Source organism: Thunnus thynnus, chromosome 21, assembly GCF_963924715.1.
Source record: "Thunnus thynnus chromosome 21, fThuThy2.1, whole genome shotgun sequence".
Lineage (NCBI taxonomy): Eukaryota > Metazoa > Chordata > Actinopteri > Scombriformes > Scombridae > Thunnus > Thunnus thynnus.
In genome coordinates this window covers 21,693,825-21,706,377 of record NC_089537.1, presented here as the reverse complement: position 1 = coordinate 21,706,377, position 12,553 = coordinate 21,693,825, and the positions used below count along the sequence as shown (strand labels likewise).

General features: G+C 41.8%; 1 protein-coding gene across 3 annotated transcripts in view; it reads left to right on the top strand.

The window, feature by feature from the left end:
• The window catches only part of mpp7a (MAGUK p55 scaffold protein 7a), a 142,000-nt gene that overhangs the window by 61,957 nt on the left and 67,490 nt on the right, over positions 1-12,553 (top strand). For all 3 annotated transcript variants that reach the window (XM_067577440.1, XM_067577438.1, XM_067577439.1), the window contains one exon: positions 6,856-6,936. In XM_067577440.1, coding sequence (XP_067433541.1) covers positions 6,856-6,936 — 81 coding nt within the window. The remainder of the gene's footprint in view (positions 1-6,855; positions 6,937-12,553) is intronic.

Below are 12,553 nucleotides of genomic sequence, written 5' to 3'. Positions count from 1 at the left end.
GATTGATTTGACTCAAATCCAGAGAGACTTAGTGTAAGCCGGTAGGTTGATTTCGCAGATCAGATCTTCAGATCACAAGTGCCAAATGTCTCTTCATCACTTTTTATTATGTCTATAACACACACATAAACACAGTCATTGATACATGCAGTCGACACACTTTCCAGTAGCGTGCAGTAGCCTTGACAATGTTTGTCCTCTTTCACCTCTTGCCCTGGAACGAACTCTGAACTGTCTGTTTCTCGGTTTGGTTTTCTATACTCTCTCTCTGTTACAGTAACACTACACTGTCCCTACTATACACCGCCAACCCTGCTGCCCGCTTTCTGCCCCAAACGTCTAGCCATACACCACGAAATCGAAAACCCAGCTCTGCAAGGACAGAGACCGATCATTTTCTTAAGGCAGAAACCGGATAGAAAGGCCACCAATTCAAAAGGGAAAGCTGAAGACAGATGGTCACGCTTTGACAGATGACAGCAGCAGACCAACTGCAAACACACGAAATATTTAGATTCAGGAAGCATCATAGCAGCGTCATGTGTGGCGTGAAGTTCCTTCTCAGTAGTTAACCTGTTAATAACACGTCACGTCTGCTGCTATGCAGACAATAATGGCACCATCAGGACCACTGATGACTGCACTGATGATGATGATTTTCTTCCACTGGCCCTGCCGCTCTCGTCAAGCTGTGAAAGATATTTAGTCTGATTTACTGAGTAAATGTCCAGTGTCCTGACATTTGTTACCGTTTTGTTCATTTGCAATATTTATTGAAAGCGACGTGCGCACAAAAGCATGCCCCGCTCACATTCACATGTGCGTGTACACACACACTCACACACACACACACACACACACACACACACACACACAAACACACACACCTGTGTAAACCCAAGAACCAGCCTGGCACGGTGAACTGAGAGGAGGAAAAGCCCTTTTACTGGTGTGTGGTTTTGTTTGAAATCCCCAGCTCTGTTTATTGTAATCAAAGTGCCTCCGACTATTCCACCCCTTCTAAAGAGCCCGCAGCCATACATCATCCTAATTAGTACTGAGTCAAAGGAAAGACGAGAGAAAGAGGGGCTGAAATTCTTACAGTCGGTCGGGGTAAGGACCACGGAAGAAGGAGTCCAGAGTGTCCTGAGACTGTCACGAATGAAAGGGCCGTCTTGTGGTCTAGAGCGGTTTTCCTGACCTTACAAGCCACAAGTTTCGGTGTGGGAGCCAGAATATTCCATCCACACACCAGTATAGATGACAGTAGTCCCAAACCCTCAACCAACCTACGATGGCCGAGCCATGCATCTGTAGGGACAATATTCTCAAATAAAAATTTTATTGCTCCTTTTTCGTCTGTGTGTTTGTCTTACCCTACTTTTACTCCTGGCAAGGAACACCTAACCAGATAACACTATAACAAGAATTCCAACAAATTCAAGCAGCCAACAGAGTGGGAGAGATCGCTTCTGTTTCTCTTTCTGTAGTCTGTGCTCTGCCTCCCCAGGTTTGTGGCAAGAAGCCATAGTCTGTTCAAGAGACACCCAACTATCAGCCTTCATCTTCCCTCCCCCTTACAGATTTTCTTTCTTATTCTTCTTGTTAAATTACAGACTTTCAAATTTATGCTTCCTGGTAAATGCCCCGCAAAGCGTCTCTCCGGGATTATCAAGTATCGGGATAAAGCCCAGAGATGGTGTATCAAAGCGTCTCACAGCACACCGCAATCTTGAGTCTCCTTTCCTTGGCTGGGAGAAAAAAAAGGGAAAACTCCCAACTCGGAGCGTTGCAGTGTATTTTTAAAGTGGATTGTTTTTCACCCGTGTCGCCACTCCAAATGAACGCTATTGAAGTGGTGGCTTAGGACTGAAGTGCAAGGGGAGAGAGATCTACAGTTAGATGAAATTCATTTCGGGCTTAGGTTTCGGGTAATGGAGGCTTAATTTATTGCCTAACATAAAATGACACTTTAACCTCTGTCTGCCCCTGGCTGCACTGTCTAGCACACACAGCAGGTGACTGCCACTGCTCAAGCAAAACAGCACCGCCAACCTGAAACACAATCGATGCATATAAAGACATGTCGGTGGGTGACTGCACACACACTTTTATGGATGGACATACACGTTCTTTACTGCACACACACAGTTTCTCTCCAGCGCTCATTAAGACTGAAATAGAAGCAGTCTTGCCTCATTGTAAAATACCACATTACATTAATCAAAATGGACAAAACAGCCTCACACGTGAACTGGCTCAGTGTAAGTTCCAGTCTGTCAATCCGATCAGTCTGGATCAATCCTGTCGAAAAACATAAACACACCACATCATATGTGGAATGCCAGCTCACTGTTCCACATCAGTGTCCAGTGTTTGAACTTTAACTCTATGTCCTGGTGGCAGACTTGTGCCCTTCTCCTCCTCTGGCCAACTTCCCAACACCTTTATTCTCACCCATAGACCTGCCGTTACATGGAAAGACCACTTGGTGCCATCAGAGAGCACTGGTCCACAACTACATCTACAACTGCTAATGTGAAAGAGTCAGACAAACAGAGAGAGAGAGAGAGAGAGAGAGAGCTGGCTTGTCAAGTCATGTCAGGTGTCTCTTCATTGTTAATTTTTATTTACAGCACGTTGTGGTTCCACAAGCATTTGCTACATTCAGTGTCTTCATAATGTAAATGAGACAAAACAGGACATAGTTGCAGTTGGACAGAGATATAAATAATAAGTTCATGTAGGATAGATACTCTATTGAATAAAGATGCACCTATATGAAATTTCGGGGCCAATAATGACAACTGATAATTGTCTGTTTGTTGTGGCTGATATTGAGAACATTAATCTTGCAAATACCAAAATGAAGGAGACAAACTTTTTCAATTGATGCAGTGTTATTTCACAATGAGAGGAAGAAAAGACTCCACAATCTGGTGTAATTAATATCTAAAATTGCAGTATCAGCATACAGAAACACTATCAATCATTTAATTTTATCGTTTATCAGTAGCTAATATATCAGCCACTGATATATCACCTATTAAAGTAAACTCTTGAAAGAATGTGAACTGTTAGTCACAGATTTAGAGGTCTTGTGCAGCTTTTGTTTCCTATCGTCTAACTTAATTTGTCCATCGTTTATATATATATATATGGTTTTTACATGACTTTACATAGGGCTCACATATATTACATGTATATACACAACTTATCAGAGTATTGATTCAATAAGTGACCTGTAAACCTTGGCTAGAATGTCTCTGTGAACTGTTGGAAAAGCTGATGCAGTAAATGCTTAAAATACGATAACTTCAGCATTTACATGTTACATTTTAGCTCCAAACATACATTTTTTGTAAGAACGAACCCATAAAGTGAACTCATAAATAAATACATCTGGATTTAAGTCACTTTTAGAAACTATTTCCTCCTGATACTCTTTGAATTGATTATTTGCATGAGAAGATTTCATGCATTCATTATTTCCTTTTTTTAAATTTGATTTTTTTTTTTTGTAATGGTGTGAAAGCCAGTATTTAGACCATAAGACTTTAAAACTTTTATTGCAACCCATAAAAATATAATAATAGGAAAACATCTTCATGCATAACTGTGTAAAATCTAATCAAAATGCTCTGTGGGAATGAATTCAGGTTTAACGCTTACTGTAGGCAACCAGTGTATTAATGATCACTTACACAACAAATCAAGCCAAAGAACATTTCATCCATCATATGAAATAGATGACGCTGACTGGCTGAAACCAGATTTTTTTAATAAAAAATCTGTATTTTTAATACCATTTTTAATAAACTCTTTTATAAAAAAACAAAACAAAAAAAAAGAAAGAGGTCAGCTTGATGTATTGGCAGCTATATATCAAAGTAGTGAGCCCAGCAGTGAGCTATAAACTGACATGCTGGGATCAAACTTATCTAAACACTGGCGTGCCTGCCATGACATTTAACAAATGAAATACGCTCGGTCTCAGAGGAGACCAGCATCATTTTTTGCCCCCTCCCTCACTTTCTCTGAAGGTCTGAGGATGGAAAATGTGATTCGAACGGGGCAGCATGAAGGTAGAGAGCCGAGCGCATTGTCAGACATGTCCCATCTGTCCTCCACGCTGAGTTATGGGACAAGGTGCTTTAATAGGACAATATGAGGGACTGGAAATTTACAGTTCTTTGTCTCGCTTTTCTTCCCTCCCTCGCTGTAAACAGCTTAGCGATGAAATGATGGATGACGCTGTATCAGAGCTGGAGATGTTCCCTCACTAAAGACCCTGACCCCGACTCCTCTTCCATCTCTACCTTTCTCAACTTCCTCTGTTTTTCTCCCCTTTACTTTTCTTTGATCATGTGTGCTCTCTTTGTTTTTCTGTCTTCATCTCCTCTCCACCTTCTCCTTTTCTTACTTCCTCCGTCTCCCTCTGACCTTTCTCTTTCAGATTGGATTTGTTGTATATTTGATAAAGTGAAGTAATGCAGGGTTGAATGAGGTTCAGCTGGAGTAACCTTGACCACTATGGCTATTCATTAGTGTGGTCTGTCTCCCTTTGGGGGGTCAAAACTAATGGAAATAATGAAAAGACCCCCCCCCCCCCAGCCAAAAGCACATGTTCCTGTCTTTGGGTAAAGTGACATAGCATCCTCCCTAACCCCGATATAACCCTCAGCCCCCTGCCTTTACCTCCGCCTCACCTCTGGTGCCTTATTCCCGCACCCCAGGGGTCGTTAGTCAAACAAACTATATGTTTTTCCAACCTCTGTCATCATCTGCCTGAGCGTCACACACACAGGAGAACACTGCGTTTTGGGGAGATTTCCCTGTTCAGCTTATCTGTTATGTGATGACAACAGAGGCACCAAAAAAGTTACATGTGTCTCTTTATGCTTCTTTGCTGCTGCTTCATAGAGTTTTAACAAACACAGCAGATGTTTAAGGGTTAATTTGCACCCTGAGAAGAGAATTAGAGAATTCACCTTTTTGTTAAAAATGTTTGGATATTCTTATTATTTGATTTGTAGATTTATCAGTCTTGGCTCACTATAGGAAATGTTCCAGGTAACCTGGTACATTTTCAACCACTGTGAGGTGATTTGTATCTGTCTGTCTGTCTGTATCCATCTGATTTTCTATTGTTTTATATTGTTTTTTTCTTTTTCTTATGTTATCAAGTCAAGCAACAGAACCAAAAATTTCTCCCAGGGGGCTTTACAATCTGTGTGAAAAACAACACCTTCTATCCTTAGACACTTGATTTTACAGGTAGAAGCAAAAGGAGAAACTAAGGGAAAGGAACAGAAGAGGGAAGGAAAAAGAAAGAAAGTAAAGTCCAAAACAATGTTAACTTATTTCCCCTCATTTTTCATGTCAAGGGTTTTTTTTAACCTTTATTTTTGCCATTTCTAGCCAAAAAAAATTAAAATGTTATCTGTATTTTATAAAATAACTACCAGACTTTACATAGTTTATGGTTATTAAGCATAAATTATGTTCCTTCAATTTCTCATTTTCTAATATTTTCACAATATTCTTGGAATAAAGCTTATATTAAAGTGATGATAACTGAACGGAGCTATTTAAGGACACATGGATCATTATGGTGTTGACATTGTTCACATATAACAAAGAAGTTAAGAGGATTCTCTGCTTTATACTTTGTAAGAATTGTCAAAGGCTAAACTGCTGCACCTGTGATACAGTTCACGTACATACACATACTCTATACTACCTATACACACATCTAGACACCCCAGTCTGTGATTTCCTCTGGTGCTGGATGTGTTCTCAACATCAGCTCCTGATCCCAGCTCAGTACAGGCAGGTCTTTGTGTGCGACGGCTCGCCTCTCCACACTCACACCCCGTCCAGGAGGATCATCCATAAATCAGGGGGCAGCCAGAGGAGCGTGGCCTGGGCTTTAGAAGCAGAGTCACTTGTCTCAGAGCTACCACACATTTATCATGAATTCAGCCCAGCTCAGTCCTAATGCTCCGACATGCTCTCAGAGCCCCCACTGTTTCCAAGAGGAGTGGACTGTTTTCTTTTGTTCCTGAGATTTTCATTGAAAAATGATCCTACTGAACAGTAAATTTAATCGAAACAAAGGTGTCAAAAACTGTGAATTTTAGGCCCCATGACAAGGTGTGACCTTACCTCCCACAAAGATGCACCCAATTTAGCATAATATCAGTTTGCTTGGGGCCACCTGAGAGTACAAGCACAGTGTGTGCCTTTGGGTATACAACTGTACTTTTCCACAAGCTTTGATGGGTCACTCTGATGTTACACACTCCCCTACTGGGTACAGTACTTATGATTAGATTAGTACTGTTGATCATCACAAGGTATAAAATATGTCCAATAGTTTAAAATAAGGCTTGGAAAACATGTCAGTTACTGCACAAGATGATTTTTATTGCGTTACAAATTAATTTATTTGAATTTAGTTGCAAATTTATTCCAATTGCTTTGACTGTACCAGCTACTAAATGACTGAAAATGAACATTTTGTGCAGGTTTTGTAGAACAGAAGAATGAATTTGACTTTTTGATAACCTTTATGCAGTGGTGGTGATTCAGTCCCCTGGCAAAGTAAATCTTGGGGAAAGTGGAACAGCAGCACTTGCCCTTCATTCATTACAACCACTGAGGTGCCCTTGAGTAAGGAAGGCCCTTAAGAGCAGGTTATGTATGATCTTTTATAGTTGTTCCAACTGGCCACATTCAAGGTCGTCATAGAGAGGGGCGAGACGCCATAATCGTTTAAAAGCGGATAACAGCGCACTCTTTTTGAGTGGCTTTGAAGGCATTCATAGTGTCTCTGTTTCTTCCCCTCTTTAGTTGTCTGAGGAGCTACAAGGGAAATCAGCCAACGGAGAAATCAAAGAACTTCTCAAAATACTGGCCAAAGCCCACGTGAAGGTGAGTTTGGTTCCTATTAAAAGATTTTATTCAATACAGGCTTGACTTATTTTTTTTATTCTGTAAGTGTTGAACTACAACCCCGTATCCTATTTGTAGTGGCTCATTCATGTCATCCCACAAATAGCACAGATCTTTGCCGTTTGTGCAGTTCTGGCATTGAAGTGGCGCGAGTATCATGCTGTACACAAAATAACAAGGCGGTCAGATCCAGGCCTTGCTTCTTTTTTTTTTTTTTTTTTTTTTTTTTTTTCTTCTTTCTTGTCCTCTTGGCTGCGGCCACTGGCCTTGTTAGCCAGACACAGACAGCTACAGAATAAATTTACACATTTTTATTTTCAAGAGCTAACTGGGGCCATCCATCAGGCCCTCCAGGTGTCTCAGCCAGACAGTACTGCCTGTATGATGGTGGAATGGAAGGAGAGCTGGACAGCCTCCTTTCTTAATGCACTGTTGTCATGCTTATTTGGGCTCTGCCAGAAACAACAGCTCAGTATGAAGTCCTCCCCCGCCACAATACACACACACACACACTTACAGTGCACACAAATATTCAATACCTCTCAGTGTCAAGTGTGAAGAAACAGTGGTTCCCAAAAGGATCAGGGTAAGAAGTCAGATCATTGTGTATATATTTGGTTGTCTATACTAGTGATGTAATGATTTAAAGAACTACACATAATACAGTCACTCACATACAGAAAGGCATGGTAAAATGGGGGCAAGTACAATTGAGTCCACACACTTAAACAGCACACACAATCTCACATAGACACACGAAGGTGGATACACACTCAAGCACGCACTCACTCACGCAGCCACTCAGCCCAAAGACAAATGATGAAAATCTATCACAGCTTTGTTTACGATGTAATCTCCTTTGTCTCTGTCAACCCCGAAGTGAAATGCACCGGCAAACGATCGCCGCGCTCGCCACGAAGCATGCCTGTGTCAGAAACGCCGCGTTTATTATTTTAATTACGCTTACAGTGAAGGTATTTGGCGTGGCAAAGGTCGATCCATCAAAACACAGAGCTCGTGAAAGTCATCGATCAGGAAGTTCAGCACCTTCAACGGATGAGGTGAGAAGAGGTGAAGGCAAGAGACAGGACTGAGGGCCAGGTGTACACACACACACACACACACGCACACACACATACACACATACACACGCTCCAATAAAATATCCTGCCCTCTCATCTATGTGCTTTTAGAGATGGATCTGGTGGAAGGTAAGGGCTGCGTAGCTTAAATTCCAATGTTTACTGTACATCACAGTAAGTTGAAAGTGTTAAAAAGTGTGAAAAATTCTCCTATTCCTGCTAAGTTTATAGAATAGAGTGATGTTTTCACTTTCAAATGTGGAAATAAATCTAATAAGAATCAGATATTTGCCAAAACGGCTTTGATGTAAACAACCAGATTGGAATATTTAGGTCACTGCCATTTTCGTGGAGTGTCTGCACTTTTTCTGTTCTCACCTAACAAATGTTACGGCCCTTGCAACTACCACCGGCAACTCTCCAGCCCCAGAGTCAATCTGAAAGTCCTTATTCCAACCCCAGCTGATCATACTTATTGAAATTAAAAACTGACAGAAACAGCAGCTTGTTTTTGCTGACCTCCAGTGCTTTAACTTCTCACCTCGCTGCAGCGATGCAGAAGCATGCTCGAGGGTGTGTGAGGTTATAAGCTCTAAATAAGCTGTTGTGGCTATTTGACTAGTCCAGTGAAAACAATATCACCTCCACATCGGTACAAATTCCTCTCTCTAACTTCAGTTTTGTCTACTGTGGAAGACCCTCACCAATATTAACTTGTTTTCACTCTTTGTCTATTTGCTTTCTCCATTCACTGCTATCTCTCTGTTTTCCCACCACCTCCACACGCCGCTCTGTCGACCTCAGCTGAGTGCAGAACAAGGTCAGCCAAATAATTCCACACCAAACAATGGAAAATATTCAGCTACTGCTTCCTCTACTACTGGCCAGTGCACCTCAGCAGACAGCAATGTCAAGAGCACAAGAGCTGAAGCCAAGGAAAGAGATCTTATCTCTGAATAAGGACTACAACAAACATGTCTTCATTTGTTTGACACTTATATCTTCATCAGGGATTGTCTCAGGCAATAAAAGCTGCACTCGCCATTTTTTTGATATAAAATGAAAGTGGCTGGGTTGAGCTGCATTCTGTGTTTTGTGTTGACCTGTGAGATCCTTTTGAAATAAGTAAGAAAAAAGGAAACAACTCTCTCGGATATCTGTAAGTTCCCATCAGGTTAAGAAGGAAAGTATCATACCTGGTGCTGTCAAGTTGAGTGATTGACATCTATATGTGTTCACACGCACATACACCGTTTCCCACCATCCCTCTCCACCCCTCAGCATGATGACCTCTACTCTCGAGTGTTGAGTCTATCAGCAGGTTTCGAGCGTCTGGGCTTAAAACCACCAGGCTAAGCGCTCCTGCTGGCTTCATTGGGAACACTTGGTCAACAATAGATTAGTTCCAGCATCTTGGTTTGGAGGGAGAGCTTTAACTGTAACATACTGAGGCATGGAGGCTCTTGGCATTTTCCTGACATTGCGTCTCAAACCATAGGCAGCATGTGGGCTTCAAGAATGAAGTATTAAAACATTGCTCTCTTTCTGTCTCCATCTGTCCTCCAGGGCACTTGATACCGTACCAGCCAGCCCCAGTGTAAATCACAGGGCCGGGGGTGTAAAACACAAGCAGATGGCTGCTGCCTTTGAATGGCGTCTCTGTACGATAGTAATTGTATCACTCTTAATTATGGCTGAAATGATCCATTCCTAGGGTGGGGATATAAATCAGGCTCTTTAAAACTCCCCACTCTCTTTCTCTTCCTTTCTCTTTCTTGCTTTCCTTCTCCGCCTTCAACTTTCTTTTTTACGATTTGCACATGAAAAAACAACTTTCACCCATATTAACCCCCCTCAGAAAGACTAATATTGACAGTGATGAAAGTGCCAATTATGATGGCCGCCTGTTTCCGCCGGTGTGTGTGTGTGTGTGTGTGGAGGTAGGCGTGTGTATGCACTCATGCAAGAGTGTGTTTGACTCCGAGCGGTGCATGCTGAGGTTCAAGGCTCAGAGAGGGTGGGCGTTAGTGTCGTATCTGAGCTCGCCTACAGCAGCACCTCCGGGGCAGAACGCTCACGGCAGGGTCCTTCCCGCCCCGGGGAAAGCAGCTACCCAGCACCGATCCAGCGCCGCCAGCTGAAAAACGAGCGGGCCGGTGACAGGGCCGGGGGCTTTAATGAGAGGCCAATGCCAGGAATGTAGGAGCAGGTTTATTTAGTCAAGCTCAGTGATCTGTTTTTCTAGGATCCCTATTATGCCTAATGAACACAAACACACGAACCGAGAAAGGACGGGATGCCTGGAAAACAAGGGTGGTTTCGCTTCCCTTCATCTTTCTTTCCGTCTCTCACTCTTTCTCTCCCTGCGTCTCTCTTCAGGCCTCAGCTGCAGGGCCGAGCTTACACAAGGATATAACTCTAGATTTGATTAAGCAGCTAATCCACCAACACCGAGGCATAACAAGACCCACTGACTCATATAAACCCAGGAAGAAAGCTTCCATACAGAGACCCCTCTGTGTGTGTGTTAAACATATCTGTACCTGTGTAGTTGTGCTCCCATGTCAATGGTCACCAGCCAGGCCATGTACCATGTGCTATCTATTAGCATACAGCTGTTACTGCTACTTCCTAGAACGTTTTTACAAGGAATTAGCTGTGGCTCTGTTACGGGTTGTTAGGCACGGCCATGGGGGAGGATGTGGCAGTGGGGAGCAATGCCAGATTTAAGGAAGTGCCATCGATGAAAGGACACTAACAGGTCAGGATGGATAGAGTTCAGAGGAAACGGCAACTGGCAGGTTAGTGGAGGAAAGGTTGAGGTGAGCATGAAAAGGGAATGTGTTCATGGAGACAGAGCACAGGAAATTTTTTCTTTGTTGTATCCTATTATTAACTTCTGCAACATCCAGATTTCCTAATGAGATTATTCAAATTTCATGTAATTGTAATGAAACATCTATAAAATGCCAGAAAATAGGAAAATATGCCTGACACAGTTTTCCAGATTCCAAGAAGTGTTCAAATTTCTAAACTAACAGTACAAAATCCAACATTTTAATAATGTTACTATAATTTTACTATGACACAAAATAGAGAAATGCAAATCCTCACATTTAAGAGGCATTTTTGTTTATCAAAAGCAAAAATTGATTTGACTATCAAAATTATCTATGTAATTTTCTATGGCATAACTAACCGATTATTCGACTAGTTGTTTCAGCACTACTGCAATCTGTAAGGCTGCACAGCAGCAGCGGAGCACTGTAATTCTGTTTCTCGGGCACCAGGACTTCATGGGTGTCCTACCCTGCTGAGGGGGTGATGGATGCCTGGCAGACCCACATGTTGTCATGACACAGATCAGGTGCTATGACTGACAGTCAAACACCATTAAGAGAGCCACAACACCACATGTATCCAACCTCAAACTCAAAATGCTTCCCTCTCCTCCAGGTTCGCTGTTACGGCACTGGCCAGCTTTCACCAAAGGATGTTTTCAGAAAACTCTGGGAATCCGATACAACGCCAAATTAGAATTGGTTTTCTCATACCCCCTGAGGGTGAAAAAACAGAGAAGAAGAAGGGAAAGAAAACAGAAACAGAAAAAGAAATAGTGGCTACAAAGTCATTCTTCTGTAAATACTTGTCCTGTGATATTTTACTCAGCTTTGAATGGAGCGCTGTTTCCATTCACCAGCTATAGCTCTGATATAAAGTCATGTATGTTCACATGTGGTGCTCAGAGTCTTAGAAATGTAACATTACTGATCACATCACAACATTGTGGAAACTGCAACTGCAAACTCTTCATCCATGCCTTGACACGGCGCTATGAACACAATTTATATGTTATATCAAGCACAGGTTTGGGATCCCAGTCCTATTCAGTGTGCTTTTATCGTTCTCATCTGCAAACAGTTTTGGTTTCCACTGTGTTCCAAGAGAATATTTCAATACCATAATGACAGCATCCCCAGACATACAATACAACACAACTTGTGTGTTTATGTACTGTGCAGATGAAAGCCTGAAGCACACTGTTGGGTCTGTTCTTAGAAAATGAACAAACTGATGCTGGGCAGATTTTGGGGAAAATGCATGAAAGATAAAACTGAAGAGCAAACAAGAATAGAGAGGATTAATGGTATTTGAGAGGAGGTTGGACAGGAGGACCACGAAAACAGGAAATTTGGGGAGAAGAGAAAGAGAAAAATGTAGAATTAAATGTGAGATATATAGGAATTTGAGTCAATTGTCTTGTCTACATTTCTTCAGTTAATTAGTTTAGAGTTAGAACTTTATTTAGGATTAGTATCTACTGTAGGTTTAGGGTACGAGTTGGAATTAGGCTTAAGGTTTGTGGTTTTTTTTATCTGTTTTATTGCACCTTGGATCTTACTTTTGTAGCTTTGGCTATCGCTTCTATCGGATATGATAACATTGTGTTCACGTTAACTGCTGAGTTCTGGGAACACTGCGATATTACTATAACAAAGTCCAACAGTACAAGA